A 16,682-nucleotide genomic window follows, 5' to 3' on the forward strand; every position below is an offset into this window, starting at 1 on the left:
AAGAGTAGAAGCTCTCAACATGAGTGATCAAAAGCGTGGGTTTTTGAGTCCTATAGGTCTGCATTCAAACCCTGGTTCTGCCACTAGCTGGTAGGTACCACACAGAATAGTGACAACCTACCTCCACACCTCTGGTTTCTCAGCTCTAAGACGGGATTAACAGAACTCACTCATTAAGGTTACAACTAGATAGATTTTGTGTGTATACAGTGCTTATGAGGTACTTAATAAATGGTGGTAGTAAATAATAAAAATAAATAAATAAATAAAAATAAAAATAAATTAAAAAAAAATAAATAAAAATAAATGAAAGTAAAGCTGGGGCTTGTGCATGAAAACTGAAAGAACTGTTTCCTTATAACCCATGTAACTGGGCAAAAGGAATATGTCTTTGCGACCTCACTAGCTGAACATACACGTGTTATCTCTTTATTAGCAATGTTCAGTAATGTGGAAAAGGAGGTACGTACAAACGAGAAGACCTGGTAAAAATCTTAGCCAAGAAAACCCTGACAGGCCTCAGGAGGTACCATGACATCATCAAATGAGATCTCTGTTGCCATCATTCCACCAACTATTGTGACTGTACCGTATTAAAGTTCTTTGTCATTGTCCATCCTGGTGACTTGCACTAAGGAAATGTTTTTCCAAATGACTATTGAAAGTATTTTCTGTGTCAACCTTAATGACATCATTGCCATCCATTTCATAGATAAAATATCTGAGACACAGAGGAGATCCAAGACTTACCTAGAGCTAGTAGAGGATATAAGCTGGAGCTAGATGCTAGAACTCCTACTTTTTTAAAATTTATTTTATAAATGTTTATTTATTTTGAGAGAGACAGTGCAAATGAGTGTGAGCAAGTGAGGGACAGAGGAAAGAACCCCAAGCAGGCTCTAAGCTGTCAGCAAAGAGCCTGATGTGGGGCACAACTCACAAAACCTGAGATCATAACCTGAACTGAGCTAAGAGTCAGGACCCTTAACTGACTGACCAGCCCAGGCACCCCTAGAACTCCTAAATTTTAAAATCTAGCTCCTCTAGCTGCAATGGACATTCTTCTTAAAAAATGCTGTGGGTTCACAACATGGGACTAAAACACTAGGATGTGTCTTGTTTATGAAAAGAGTAATGATCATTAACAGATACTTGTTCATCCTCAGCCAAACCCCAAGCCACACAACCATTACCAGAGGCCCCTTCAGGGCCATCTTTTACTCAACCCAGTGCTTAAATATGGGGCTATTTTAAGGCTTTGCCTTCAAAATGTCAGAAATTCAAGCACACCAACTCCAGCTTCTAAAAATGCCTCACCATGATCGTACCATAAGGCAGAGTCCCACCCCCAGGGGGCTCCAGCATTTCCTTACCGTTTCCCCTGGAAGGGGTTTCAGTTGACTCTCCACAGCAGCCATCTTGGCATCCTGCAGTTCATTCTTAAGTGTCTGCACGGTGCTCAGAGCTGAGTCAATTTCCATCGGACCACAGGCTTCATGGGCCTGTCAACAGAGTTGGGAATACGTGTACCAAGGCTGCCGAGGAAAAGCGTCCCTAGTACTTTGCAATGTACAAAATGCCTTTCTGGATGTACCCAGTGATTCTCCAACACTGGCAACAGGAAGCAAGTGGAGTAAGCGTTTCCTGATAGCACTTCCAGCCTCACTCAGGACCACAGTCCTAACGTCCCGAAATAATCAATTATGTATGCTTCATAAGTGGATATACTTAAAGTCTCCTGGAAGCTATTTTGATATAAAATGCATTTGCTGCTCAAACTAAGAGGATCCTTCTTCACTGTGTCCGGGTTCTAGAGACAGAGCACCACGCACAGTACGTGTCCACAAAGAGACTTGAGAAGCATGTGGTAAGTTAATGAAGAAGGAATGAGTGAATGAACCCAGGACTATCGGGACAAGGCTTTTTCCACCTTATTGAATCTCTACAAATTTCTAGACTATAAACCATTACTTTTCCATAGTGAAGATCACTAAAGATTTTTTTTCCTTAGTAATTGTTTAAGAAAACTATTTCATTCTCTTGATCATTTAAAATATTGGTTTTCAAATACTTTGATCAAGCCCCCCCCCCGCCCACGTTAAAAATTATATGTGTATAATTATTGCTCAGTATGTCAAATACTGGTAAATCTTAATTTCTTTTTCTTTTCTTTTTTTTTTAGATAATAGTGACAACAATAGCAGTAAACAGTCACTGATTGATTGCTATGTGCCAGTATTACAAGGTGGGGAAACTGAGGCACAGAGGGGCTAATTAACTTGCTGAGGTCACCAAAAATTAGTTGATGGCAAGGCCAGAATTTGAATGCAGGTAGTTTGATTCCAGAGCCTATACTCCTAACCCTTACACTATATAAAACAACGTATTTAAAAGCTCTCAGTATCTTCCTCCCCAGTGGACAGTCTCGCTTGAGCCCCACTTTGAGGCTCATTGCTCCAGAGCAGTTGAGGTATGGATGACTCTAAGGCTCACTGAAGAAACTTGTAAAATGTACAAATTCAGGCTCTATGTCCAGGCACTCTTATTCAGTTGCTCACAGGTGAGGCCCAGGAACATGCATTCTGAATGCTCCCAGGTGACTTCAGCACAGATGGTCCTTAGACCTCTGGTTGAGAAACACAGCTCAAGATTTTTTTTTTTTTTTTTTTTTTTTTTTTTTTTTTTAACTGAGTATTATCCTAAAGCTCTGGAAATTTTTCTTTGGTGATAAGGCACACTGTTCATATCAAGAATTCAAATCAGCTTCTAACCTTCTTCCCTTTCTCATGTATGAGGCCTCTTGTTTCTATAAAGGGATTGCTACAGTGAGGAAAAATGACTTCATGCCAGAATTTCATGCTAATAACACATCAAACAGTACAGTACTGAGGTCTATCGGTAAGTAAGTCCTAGAGACAGAAACTTACTAATCCCTTACTCTGTTCTGTTGAGGACCTTGTTAAGGTGAATGCTTCCATGTAAGGTGTAAAAAGATTTCAGGGCAAAAAAGATACTATAAATGACCCCCCTGCCCTGCTCCCTGGAGTAATTTTGCTGCCTGAATAGTTGAAGTTCACAAAATAATACCTGCAAGACGCAATCACTTATTGTGGCCTAGAATTTACCTGGCACCAAGAAACTGATGACTCCCTGTCTCCCTTAAGGTTGTGAAACATGGACCATTGCTTGTCCCAGGGCATGGGAGCAGGGAGCATGTAACCTACAATAGTTTAACGCAAGTCATGTGTAATTGGAAAGTGATAAACTAAGTCTAGGCAACAGTAGCTAAAAACCGTAAAAGCGAATCCCCATCAAGCAAATGGAACGGACGCCTCTGCCAGGAAACATGCCCAGCCGTGTTCAGGTCCTGGGTCATCCACAGGTCACACCCAGAAGTAAGGCATCTAAAGCTCCATTCCCAATGAGCTAACTGCTGGGACAGGGTCCACTTGCCTTCTGCGAGGCAGTACGTAGCTCTGCCAAGCTGGTGGCAAGGTTCTTGGCACATTGGCTCAGCTGCATGGCTGCAGCCTGGTCGCTCACAGTGGGCACCGCGGCTTTGGCGGAGGCCACCATCTTGCTTCCAGGCTGTAAAGGGAGGAGCAGAAAGTAAGACGACATCTGAGCAGCAAGAGTCCGAGAGCACACACCAAACAACAAAGCCAGAACTTACTTTCCTCTATGACAAGGAAGAGTAAAATCATCTAGACTATCCCGGAAAATTGCCACCCCAATTCTAGGGTCAGGACATTCTAAGAATGTTAAAGAAAAAAAAAAAAGAAAGAAAAGAAAGAAAAAGAGAAAGAGAAAGAAAAGAGAAGGAAAGAAAAGAGAAAGAAAGAAAACAAGGAAAAGAAAGAAAAAGAGAAAGACAAAGAAAAAAAGAAAGAAAAAGAAAGAAAACAAAGAAAGAAAAAGAAAGGAAAGAAGGAAAGAAGGAAAGAAAGGAAAGAGAAGAGAAAGAAAGAAAGAAAGAGAAAGAAAGAAAGAAAGAAAGAAAAAGAAAGGAAGGAAGGAAGAAAAAGAAAGGAAGAAAGAAAAAAGTATGTGTCATTGAGAGGGGGCAAAATTAGGATACTGGCTTGAAATTCCCATTAAAACAGATTGCAGAGTTTATTAAATACATTTCTTTGTGTTTCTTAGAATAGCTCTTTAATCTGTGTCTGAAATATACCTAACAAACTACTTTAAAAGATACGGGCAGACAAAATAAAACAAAATGACCTGTCACATCACATCTCACTACCTAGAATATAATTTCACTATGCATGGATGTCTATGTGCATGCATATATATCTTCAAAAATAAGATCATCCTCTTTATTCTATTTTTCAAATTTTTTGTTTCACATATTCTATATTTTTAATAGCTGTATAGTATTTCAATGTATGCATCTATTAATATTTCTCAATCCTGTGTTGTTGGGCATGTGTCCATTTTTTCCAGGGTATGATAAACGGCTTTGTAGCTAAAATTTTTCACACATTCATTATTTTCTTTGTATAGAACTTTAAAAGTACAATCTCTGGACTGAAGAATATATACACTTTTAGGGGTTTTAATATAGATGTTATAAAAATTTCTCTTAGTAAAGCTGAAACAATTTAAGTGTCAGAAAATAAACATTAATGGCAGAAGTTAATACTTTTAATATTTAAATAACTCACGAGAATTCATTAAAAAAAACAGCCTGTGGGGTGTCTGGGGGGCTCAGTCAGTTAAGTGTCCAACTTCAGCTCAGTCATGATCTCACAGTTTGTGAGTTCAAGCCCTGCGACAGGCTCTGTGCTGACAGCTCAGAGCCTGGAGCCTGCTTCAAATCCTGTGTCACCCTCTCTCCCTGTCCCTTCCCTGCTTGTGCTGTCTCTCAAAAATACATGTTAAAAAAAAAAAAAACAACTTAAAAAAAAAAACCAGCCTGAGATGTGAGTAGATAACTTCACATAATAACAACAACTGAAACATAAAATATTTAGCATTGTGACTATCAAGGAAATGCAAAAATCAGACGGTAAGAACTTCACTGAGAAATTGTCAATGAAATATTTTTTAAATGCTTGAATTCCCAACTTGGAAAAGGTGTATTGGAAAATGTGCTCCACGTACTGGAAATTTAGATGCATTCAGCCTTCCAGAAGGACAATTTTACAACACGTGTGAATGAACTTGAAAATGTAGCAACTTTCTGGTCAATTCTATTTCTACTTCTTTCTTTCTTTCTTTCTTTTTTTTTTTTTTTTTTTAATTTTTAATGTTTACTTATTTCTGAGAGAGAGAGGGAAACAGACAGAGTGCGAGCAGGGTAGGGGCACAGAGAGAGGGAGACACAGAATCTGAAACAGGCTCCGGGCTCTGAGCTGTCAGCACAGAGCCTGACACAGGGCTCGAACTCACAGATGGCAAGATCATGACCTGAGCAGAAGTCAGACACTTAACCAACAGAGCCACCTAGCTGCCCCCATTTCTACTTATTTCTAACTCTGCCTTATTTTTGTAACTATGTGATGTGTCTATGATAGCAAAATTCAAAGAACAAAAGAAAAAGGAAATCTAAGAGCGGCGATAGAGTGGACCCTGGAACATGTCTACATGGCTCTATCATACTACCCTAGAAGCCTTCCTGCAGTGGGGACAATACAACTGGCTCCAGGCCCTCCAACCATCTGAATGAAAAGGTAAACACCTGTCCAAGTCACAATTCTCAATGTCCCAAAGATAAACATAAGCCATTGGCAATCCTATTTCTAGGAATTTATCCTTAGGAAATAATTCAACATGGGTACAAAGGTAGAGTGCAGATAAAGACCTTTATCCTATCATCGGTTGTTTATGATGGCAAATAATTGAAAACAACCTGTATGCCTAGGGGTGATAAAATAGCTAAACAAAGGAGAGCCATAGCTGTATGTTAAAAGCTCATAATATAAATGTTAACATAAAAATCAAAGAGTCTATACACAATAAATCCCAATTAAAAAATGTATACATAAAATATGTATGTCTGCATGTAGGTATAACGTGAGGAAATAACATTAAAACTTTCACGTTCTGTCTCTGCATGTTGGAGTCATGACACTTGAAAAATTAACCCAACAGATGTATCACTGGGTCCTGTAGTGACAGGTTCAACTAGAAAGGGACAGGGAAGAACATCGCCTGATCACTGGAACTGTTCAAGAGATACAAGCAGACAGAAGTGCTGAGGGATTTGAAGACAAGAAGTAGGTAAAGAGGGAGTTTTCCCACCACTTTTCTCATTTTGTTTTCTTTAAAATGAATCTACCCCTTAGCCCACAAAGACTGCCAACACTTAACTAATTGTACAATCGGCATACGAAAAGATCACAACTTCAGAGACGATGCACTCAACACTTTTTTTCTCCTTGTACATGGATAATAGCATTAGACTCTCTGGAAACCGGCAAACTTCGAGCTATATCTAGTACCAGGCTGTTCAACAACACTTGCAACTTATTACATGTTTTCCCTCACAGAGGAGAAATAAAGATGAGCCTCCCAAGAAAAATGGATTATGGGCTATCTCCCAGGGCAATTTCCCTGCATATTAGCATTTTGCTTTGCCAAGCTAAATCCACCTCTCCTGAAAATGGAAATTCAAAGGGAAGGCCTTCCAAGGTCTGCTTACTGCAAAAACTTCTCTGTGGCTGTGACACTGGGTAATTCTTCTCCTTAAGGATTAAGGGCACCTCCTACCTCCATGGGGGACTCTGGGTGTGACCAAGGCGAATGCTCCTGTTACCTGGAGGAAGTTCTGGCTGGAGATGATGAGAGCCAGCTGGGCGCTAAGGTCTTCAGCTTGGGCTTGGCTTCCTCTCACCCCCTGGACCAGCTGAGGGATGTGATCAGCCACTGCCTATAGGAAGCAAGGAAAATTAAAACAGAGCACACTCGGCACAGCGAATTACCAAAACAGGGTGGAAAATGACACCAGTGATGGATGTTTTGGGGGATGCGCTATCCCATGTGAGCAATGCTTATCACAAGCCTTGGATTTAGCTAGCACTTTTAAGCTAGCTGGGTCCTTACCAACAATGAATCCTAACCCAGTGCCTCTGGGTAGCTGTTTCCCACACACGCTCGACCCTCAGCTCCTCATACATTTAGGCACGGTACGAATCTAAGGTGGTCTTAAAAGCATTTGCCCACTTGCAACTAATACCAATGTGGCTAATGACCACTTATAAAGCTTAACAGCCAAGGATCAAAAAGTCTCTACAATTCACAGGCAGAGAAACCCAAGTCACAATGCCCAACGAGAAGAAACTCAAGAGAACTACTCAAGTGCCAGCATAGGTCAGTGCTTTGATTCCTCACTTAGCAGGGATGCATTCTGTCCGTCACCTTTCATTGCCACCATGGGTCTTCTTTGATTAAGTAGCCCTCTCATTTCTCAAACTGGAAACCCCAATGCCCAGGGTGGAGGAAGAAGCAGCCGTTTCTGAGGTGAGACCACTTCGAGAAACAATTTCCCACAATGCCCTAGGAGACCAGCCTACTACCTTTTCTGGGTTTTCTCCTCAGTGAGCACTCCTCATCTGACTGACCAGGTCCTCAAAGGTCATAGCACACAGTGGCCACTACTGCTGAAGAAGGTCCCAAGTGTACCCCAGTCTGGTGACCTATTTTTTTTTTTTTTTTAACCCATTCCAGCAAAGGTTAAAACAAATATTTCCCAGAGATTTTCCTCAGATCCTCTTCAGGATGGCTGGCTCCCGTAGTCTGGTCCACTCTCCCCTCTGCACTGCAAGCTGATAAACAGTGATTTCCTTCCTGACAGTGATAGACAGACACTGAGTATCTTCAGTCTCTGCAAAAAGGGGTGGGGAGTGTTTCATCCTGTAGTATTTTCCTGGACATGAGGAGCAAGCGCTAGTGAAGAAGGGTTTTCTCACCCACGCTGGCGGCTGAATTGAGGCTCTAACAGAAAACACCCTCTCCTCCTCTGTGGGGGCCTGGCTCACAGAAAAACCCCGTCTTTCTGCATACAGTCCCGAGGACAGGGCCTTACTCCAGTGCTGAGACTTCTCTGCCAGAGTACATTCGCTTCTTGGTGAGGGGCTGGCCTCAGAGAACCTAGACTCAGGATGTGGAGGGCTCTGGGTGGTTCTCAGAAGCAAAGCCATTTCTGAGGTGGAAATGGCGACACCACTCACGTGTGAACCGTTTCACAGAGGAGATGTGAAAAAGCAGACAGAGCGCAGTCAACTCTCAGAACCTAAACACAAGTACACCTGCCCACCCAGCCTCCGCTGCTCACCGCAAAGACCTTTGGGAGACTCCGGTCAGGCACACTGCCAACACAAGGGCAATAGCTACGCAATCCCAAGTCATGTCTGGCACCTTTCAGGGGACTCCTGGGAGAGCAGACCCCGTGGGCCCTCAGAAGTGGCAACAAAGGTATTCACTGTACCCTTTGCAGTACGTTGGAGTCAACATGCCATCAAGGCCTGGGTCTCAGAAAAAAACATGCAACAATAGAAAGCCCCGAAGCACATCATCACTGAGGCCAGACAGGGTAACATCAATCCTTAGGGTGCCATCAGTGCAAAGCAGGAAATCAACTCTCCTCCCAGCAAGCACTGAAGCTGAAGGCCCACCTCTCATGAGGAAAGAGGCACTCTGGAAATTCAATGCTTCATTACTATTGCAGAGCCCTAAAATGACCTGGTCATTGATCCTCCTTGATTCGGTCTCTTGAAAAGAAAGAAAATCTAGGCAAAGGAAAGACAATGCTGGAAAAAGCATCATACTCTCCTTCCAGAGGGCATCCACTTATGAGACAAAAACCAGATGTGTGTGTGCATGTGTGTGTGTGTGTGTGTGTGTGTGTGTGCATGTGTGTGTACCTGGAACACAGGGGCTGGAGCAAACTGCATTAGGGGCCCAGATGATTAGTCTTAACTGAATTATCTGGGCGCTTGGCCTTGTAATGCTATCAGGGGGGTCTCCAGCAGATCTGGTGCTCGGGCGGCTGCAACCTCACCTTGCAGCTCTGAACCAGCTGTTGCTGGGCGGCGGGGTTCTTGTTGGACACGGCCGCGTTCTGGGAGGCGGCGATGGTCTGTGTGGCGGCGGCTGCGGCCTGCTTAGCTGCCACCTGGAGGACAGAGCGACAGTAGGTGAGCCAGGGCCATCGCACACACACGCACATTTATATCTGCCCTACCATTAAGAGGCTGGCACAGAACAGCTGCACGCGTGGAAGAAAGAGGACTCCAGGCCCAGACTCTGCCTCCTGAATGCCACTGACGAGCCTCGTCTAACAATTGCCCTGTTATCTCCATTGGTTTACGTTCCCTGGGACCAGAGAGAAAGACAGTCACACTTGATAGCTCAAGTTCCGGTGTTCATTTGTCTTTCTCAGAAAGAGAAGGGACCATTAATTCCATGACCACGATGGCACTGATAAGCGGCATCCAGTCTAAATGTTTTGGGGGAAACATTTTCTTCCCCACAAGCAGCAGAAACGCTGGTGTGCTCATGGTTTTCCTCTTGCCACCCATGTGAAGCCTTCCTTCAGAAAGGCCTGGGCTTCCCCACCAGAGTACTTAAGTGGGTTTGCTCGCTCCCATCCCCCTGGAAGGAGACTGATTTTGTTTCTGGATCCACCAGACCATACGGAGGGATTCCTCAGACAGGCAGGTTCTTGGCCTCCAACCTCCCAAATTTTGGTGTAAGAGTCTCCTGTATGCCTTTGTAAGAGAAACTTGTTTTCTTACAGAGTTTGCACCTAGTGCTATTTCCTACCCCCCCTCACCTCCCCCACCAAACAGATGTTCTGAAAATGACAAAATATTTCTTATTACTCCATCCACACCTCTCCACCGAAGCTGGATCCCCATTCTTCACTCTTTCCAAGGTTCTATTTTCTACTGGAAGTCCTGAAAGAGTCACTGTCTCTGACAAAATATGTATGGAATTTTTACCTAAAGGTCCTTTCTGAACATGGGCAACCCTTAACGCCAGGGGAAAAAAGTTCCTATTTCCTGCTGCAAAAAAAAAATTGAAATCTATTCAAGAATGCTGAATGCAGGGGCCCCTGGTTGGCTCAGTCAGTTAAGCATCCAGCTTCAGCTCAGGTCTTGATCTCACCGTTTGTGAGTTTGAGCCCCACGTTGGGCTCTGTGATGACAGCTCAGAGCCTGGAGCCTGCTTTGGAGTCTGTGTCTCCTTCTCTCCCTCTGCCCCTCCCTGGCTCATGCTCTGTCTCTCTCTCAAAAAATAAATAAACATTAAAAAAAAAATTCTCAACTCAGAAAAGGCTTTGCTTACTGAGAACATGAGCTGAAGTTGTTTTTCGAATATACTGTTAGTGTGCCATTGAACCTAAATGTACCAGGTGCCTAAACCAACATTTCACATTGTTTCTAAGTCCCTTAACCAATAAACTAGATCGTTAATCTTGATTTAGCCTCCTTTATATGGGCAATGCCTTATTAATTTGGTTACTCTTTCTTTAAAAATTTTTTTAAATGTTCATTTTTTTTTTTTTTTTTAATTTTTTTTTTCAACGTTTATTTATTTTTGGGACAGAGAGAGACAGAGCATGAATGGGGGAGGGACAGAGAGAGAGGGAGACACAGAATCGGAAACAGGCTCCAGGCTCTGAGCCATCAGCCCAGAGCCTGACGCGGGGCTCGAACTCACGGACCGTGAGATCGTGATCTGGCTGAAGTCGGACGCTTAACCGACTGCGCCACCCAGGCGCCCCTTTAAATGTTCATTTTTGAGAGAGAGAGAGAGCGAGAGAGCGTGAGCAAGCTGGGGAGGGGCAGAGAGACAGGGAGACACAGAACCCGAAGCAGGCTACAGGCTCCGAGCTGTCAGCACAGAGCCCTACGCAGGGCTCGAACTCACAAACTGTGAGATGATGACCCACTATGGAGTCAGATGCTCAACCGACTGAGCCACCCAGGCGCCCAATGTTATTCTTTCAAATAACTCTTGGCAATCTAAAATAGACATTCTACGAAACCAGCCTCTTTACCCACCTCCAATCTGTTGACAATTTTTTTCTTGATAGCATTCTGGGCAGCGGCGTTGGTTGCCACACGGAGACCTTCCGCAGCTTCTCTCAGTCTCTGCTGCTGGTCTTCATTCTCAGGATTGGCTGCAGCCCCCTGAGAAGGAGAAAACAGAGATTCTGAGAGGTCCAGAGGACAGCACGCCACAGATGCTGAACTCATGCCTTCAATTTAACTTTTTCCCGGTAACACAAAAGATCTGGAAGAGAAAGCAAATGCTTCGAGCAGTATCTTTACAATAAAGATGTTTATCTCCTAACGACAAAAAATCTACTGGGGATGTTTCAAAGCTGTACCAGTTAACAGTAGAAATCCAATGGTAAAAATTAAGCACTTGAGATCATAGCCTTGGCCATCCACGTAAATTGACTTGTGGTCAGCTATCCATGGTTTAAAAGGTTTTAACATAAATCTCCCCCATGCCCCAATCTCTCGGGGAGAATTTTATATTAACTGGCAGGACAGACGCTTGTCACTATGGAAAGATTTTCCTGTCTTGTGGCACTGGGTTTATGTGAACAGGCTGAGAATATAGTATAGACACAGGGGAAGGGGTAGAGGGAGCAGGGGGACTGGGAATGCCATCCCCAATACTATAAAGAAATGTTCAGGAAAGACCATGCCTAGAAAGACTGAGTTGGAAAGTATAGCAAAGGAGAAATGGTACTCAACTATACTTAAGTAATGAGAGATATCCCATGCCCCTGATCATGGCAGGGCAAGAGAAAGGCACCATGCACAGCCCATGGCCACCCTGTGTTGCTGTAGGTTCAAGTGTCTGAGAAATGCAAATGGATTTTATTTATTTATTTTTAAAGTTTATTTATTTTGAAGGAAGGAGGGGCAGAGAGACAGAGGGAGAGAGACTCCCAAGCAGGTCCAGTGCTCAGCATTGCGCCCAACGTGGGGCTTGATCCCATGAACAGCGAGATCATGACCTGAGATCGGGAGTCAGACACTTAACCGACTGAGCCACTCAGGCCCCTCAAAATGGATTTTATTTAGATGGGTGGGATTCTGAAGTAGGGAAAAGTCTAAAGGTAACGTAGGAAGAGGATATAACTTCACTGCATACTAATTCAACCGAGACTTAAAGCACATCCAACCTTCCTTTCCTACCTGCAAGAGAAGCAGCAATCAAGATTTTTCTGAGTCTGGATGTTCTGTGACCGGCTCTAAATGTATAGGGATGAATGAGTTTCTTTTCATCAACACTTTAGGGTGTTAATATTTGCTCATAAGGCAGAGACAGAAACAGAAAGAAACTCACCAATCATTGAAAATCAATTTTCAAATGTCTCCATTTTTCAAATGGCCAACTTGCCAAATTGACCATTTACAAGAACCCGTTTATTTGTTTTCAACTATTTATAAAAGGAATAGGGATTCATCCTGGCTGCAACAGTTTTAACATCTGTGACAGAAGTGTTCTGGCAATCCTTCAAAGGGAATCTTCCACTCTTTCAAACTGTAACCACTTTAAGTAGCCTTGATTTTGTGTTTCAGTAACTAAAAAAACCTCTACTTTTGCATCTCACATGTGAAAGATTGTTTCAGCTACTTTTGTCTTCTTTTGCGAGTTTAGGAAAATCATTTTATTCTTTTGGTCATCAGGTGTTTAGACCACTCCTGTGCGAGCCTTCCTTTGGTATTTTGAGCAGCAGGAAACCATTTCTGCACTTGACTCTCAAGTGGGCATCTGGATCCTTCCTTAGCAACGTCTCTTTCATGAGGAATGTACATTAGATATGCGGTACTAATCTTGGTCTGGAATCTTAGTTACTGATTATGAAATGTATTTTTTTCCTACACATTAAATATATTTCTTGGAGCTCTAACTATAACAGGTTCTTCAGCTTTGAACAAAATCCAGCAGATGAAAATAGTGTCGTGAAGACAAAGTCACCACACTTAACTACAAGAATTTATGAAACCACTTAACATTGTCCCATCTGATATAAATCATTAAAAATAAATACCTAAAAGAAACAAATTTCTGGTAACTTGGTGCATTAAGGTCTGGTGAGCGTTGTGCGTCTAGAAACCAATGTGCACACTGGCCCTGGCTCAATCTTGAGTATGTGATGGTAGGCAAAATCTTTTTGAGTTTTAATTTTCTCCCTTGTAAAACACGGGTTGATTAGATTTTACACTAAGGTTCTTTTCAGTCTATCATTTTTTGTGAACATGAAGGTTTGCTTAAAATAGCTATGTTTAAGGGCACCTGGGTGGCTCAGTCACTTAAGGGTCCGACTCTTGATTTCAGCCTAGATCATGATCCTGGTCTTGAGATCAAGTTCTGCATCCACGATGAGCAAGGAGCCTACTTGGGATTTTCTCTTTCTTCCTCTGCTCCACTCCCCTAGTTGCTTGCGTGCTTGCATCCTTGCTTTCTCTCTCTCTCTCTCTCTCAAAATAAACAAATAAATAAACTTTAAAATAGCTATGTGTAGGGGTTCCTGGGTGGCTCAGATTGTTAAGTGTCTGACTTTGGCTCAGGTCATTATCTCGTGGTTCACAAGTTCAAGCCTGGTGTTGGACTCTGTGCTGACAGCTTGGAGCCTGGAGCCTGCTTCAGATTCTGTCTCCCCCTCTCTCTGCCCCTCCCCCGATCATACTCTGCCTCTCTCTCAAAAATAAACAAACATTAACAAAATTAAAAAAAAAAAAAAGAAGAGCTATGTTTAGACTTAGAAATACAAGGGGCAGAACTTGTAAAAACCATAAAGAAATTAACCACTGCACGAAACCGTCATATATATTTTTGGCTAAAAGGGATGGTTAATGGCCTAACTTCTCAGCTGAAACAGGGCTCAGGGGACAGAGGAAGCAAGTTCAGACGCTGCCTCTCCTTGGGTTACTCTTCATCCTATTCGTGTTACCTCCAAGAAATCACAGTCCCTCAGGAACTACAAGGGTGAGTCAGTCGAGGAAGGTCTACGTAATTCACTGTGTGTCATAACATATTAAGAATTCACATACAAGGTATTCTATTGGAGGCTGGGGAGATAGGATAAGATGTGGAGACATTCAATGAATCTTACATGCATAGAAACACATTAAATGTGTTATCTGAGAGTATGAAACTGAAGATGCTTTTTATTTTATTTATATTTATATGCATTTTCTATCATTTCCACCAAAAACGTATGCTAGTTGCCTAATAACCAAAAGAGGAACATAGAAAAATACAGCCTTATCCATTTAATACAGTTCTCACCTAGAGGGAGGCATCAGAATCCCTTGTGGAACATGCTTGCACAGTCCCACCAGTGACCTTGTGAATCAGGAGGGGTGGAATGGAGACACGTTCCATTGTAATGTTTCATGGGCAGGGCAGAGCGGGGAAGGGGGGAGGGGGCTCTGAAACAGAGCCCTGGGATAAGAATCACTGGCTCTTAGAAGCATCATGCTAATGCATTACTGTCAAAAAGCAGAAAAGCTGACTCTTAACTCTTCATTCAAGCTGTTATATAACATTCAAGACTGCTACTGGCATTTGAAGAACAGTGAGGCAGGAAGCACTCTACTATGTAAAATCTTGACAGTTTAGTTGAGAAGTCAAATGGAGGGCAAAGTAATACTAAGGTTGCGGGCAAAAAACAGGCCTAAGTGAATCTGCTGTTCAAGATCTCAAGTTGAAATTCACCACCATTTGCAATAAGCCGATGGCGATAACCCAATGGCGAGAGAGTGCGCACTAAGCAGGAACTGTGTTGGCTACAGCTGAGTCAGCCCTGCTCCCCTTAAAGACTGTTATTCTTGGGTCCCATGCCCTTCTCCTTTCCCACTGGAACAAGGTTAAACATTACAAAACCATATAGGTTTTAAACAACAAAAATGCACACTCAGCTGGCCATTCTTTATCTTCAGGGCACCTTCCAAATCCCAAGTCTTAATAATGTTCATTTTTCAATAGAACAGATCCAACATAATACCTTTGCAGCTTCCACCATGCGAGCAGTGGAATCAGCCAAGAGTTTTGCTGCTGCCAGGAGCTTCTTTGAATTCTCCATGTCGATTTCAGCTTCCGCATCTGACCTCATGGCGTTGACAAGGTCTGAGGTGGCTTGGGCCAGGACCCGGGCCTGGCGCACCATTTCACCTACAGGATGGGATTGAGGATGCCATCTGTTTGTCTGCTTTCCAAAGCTCAAAAGCAGCACACAGTCCAGTCTCCACTCTTCTAGCAAGAGGGACAGAAAGAAGGGAGACCACAAGTTCCTGTCCTAAGCAAGGCTTATGTCCTTAGACCCAGGACTGAAAATACTCCCTATGGCTACTAGGATCGTGTACCCCAAACCCACCCAAGTTCCATCTTGAACAGAGAGGGGTAAATAGGACGCAACTAAGCAAGGAAGAACTCTTTACAAACAGAAGGCAGGGAACAAAATTATGTGGATTTGTTATGTGATTTAATAAATATTTATCTAGTGAATATCATTTAGCTCAAGAATCACTGACCCAAAACTCCTTAAATTCTGCATAATGGCAAAAAATTATCTTTAAACTTTGAAAGAATTTGTATGTTACCTAACTCCAGATGAATAGTATCACAAGATCCCCTGTATCTGTGTCATTTGGCTCTCACTAATAAGAAGCACAGACCCCAGATTCATGCTCAATTGCTAAGATTTGTCTTGGCTGAGTTTTCCCTATCAATTTTCTGTTTGCTCACTCTTTTCTTCCAGGCACCAGTTTTGATCTTGTTATTAGTAGTTGTTTGGTTTTACTGTACCGTGATTTTACTGAAATCTACTTTAGAAGTAGGAAGGATGTAAGAGTAAACGTTTAAAATAAAACTACTAGAATGTAAGGGAATTTTTCCTCTCACAAAGGTCATTTGAGAAGGATGCCGCACCACTGTAACATTAAGGGGGAAACAAAGCTTTCATAAAAAATCAAAACGTGCTACATTCAAGGTATCGTGGATTGGATCCTGGGACAATAAAAGGGCATGAGTGGAAAAACTGGTGAAACCTGAATAATGTCCGTAGTTAATAGTTATGCACCAAAGCTAATCTAGTTTGGACAAATGTGCCATGGATGCCCTGGGAAGATGCTAAAAATGAGGGCAATTGGGAAGGGTATATAAGAACTTTCTGCATTACCTCTACTTTTTTCCTGTAGATGTGAAAATATTCCAAAATAAAACATCTATTAAAAAAGAAAGACAACAAACAACAACAAAATCCAAATCGTGTAGAGTACTCCTATTTTCTTAAATCACATAAGGAAGATACAGAAAAGTTCAAGTTTTTGTTTGTTTCTAATACTTGCTATAAAATATGGCTCTGTGCTGACAAGGAAGTAGGGAAACAAACATCTTACAAACTACCGGCAGGGTCACAAAGTGTAGAACCTTTCTGGAAGGCAAGTCCGTATGTAAAAAAAAAAAATCGTACGTATATATTGGCTCAGAAGTTCCACTAATTACATAGATCCCCAAAAGTAAACCAAGATACTTTTATAAAAATAGTTATTGTAATAATATTTTTGTTAAAGCAAAACTAAGAAGCAAACCAAAAAACTTGGAAACCACCTAGATGTGCTTCAAGATCATAAGTTAATTATCCTAGAATTCCATTCAGTAGAATATTATGCTACCATTAAAAAGATGAATGTATAGCTCAACAT

General features: G+C 42.3%; 1 protein-coding gene across 1 annotated transcript in view; it reads right to left on the bottom strand.

Annotated features, from left to right (window-relative positions):
• The window catches only part of TLN2 (talin 2), a 438,974-nt gene that overhangs the window by 129,127 nt on the left and 293,165 nt on the right, over positions 1 to 16,682 (bottom strand). The window contains exons 22-27 of the mRNA XM_078448675.2: positions 14,984 to 15,150; positions 11,013 to 11,141; positions 9,005 to 9,118; positions 6,761 to 6,874; positions 3,454 to 3,588; positions 1,374 to 1,502 (exon numbers count right to left, since the gene is read on the bottom strand). Coding sequence (XP_078304801.1) covers positions 1,374 to 1,502; positions 3,454 to 3,588; positions 6,761 to 6,874; positions 9,005 to 9,118; positions 11,013 to 11,141; positions 14,984 to 15,150 — 788 coding nt within the window. The remainder of the gene's footprint in view (positions 1 to 1,373; positions 1,503 to 3,453; positions 3,589 to 6,760; positions 6,875 to 9,004; positions 9,119 to 11,012; positions 11,142 to 14,983; positions 15,151 to 16,682) is intronic.

Source organism: Panthera onca, chromosome B3, assembly GCF_046562875.1.
Source record: "Panthera onca isolate mPanOnc1 chromosome B3, mPanOnc1 haplotype 2, whole genome shotgun sequence".
NCBI lineage: Eukaryota > Metazoa > Chordata > Mammalia > Carnivora > Felidae > Panthera > Panthera onca.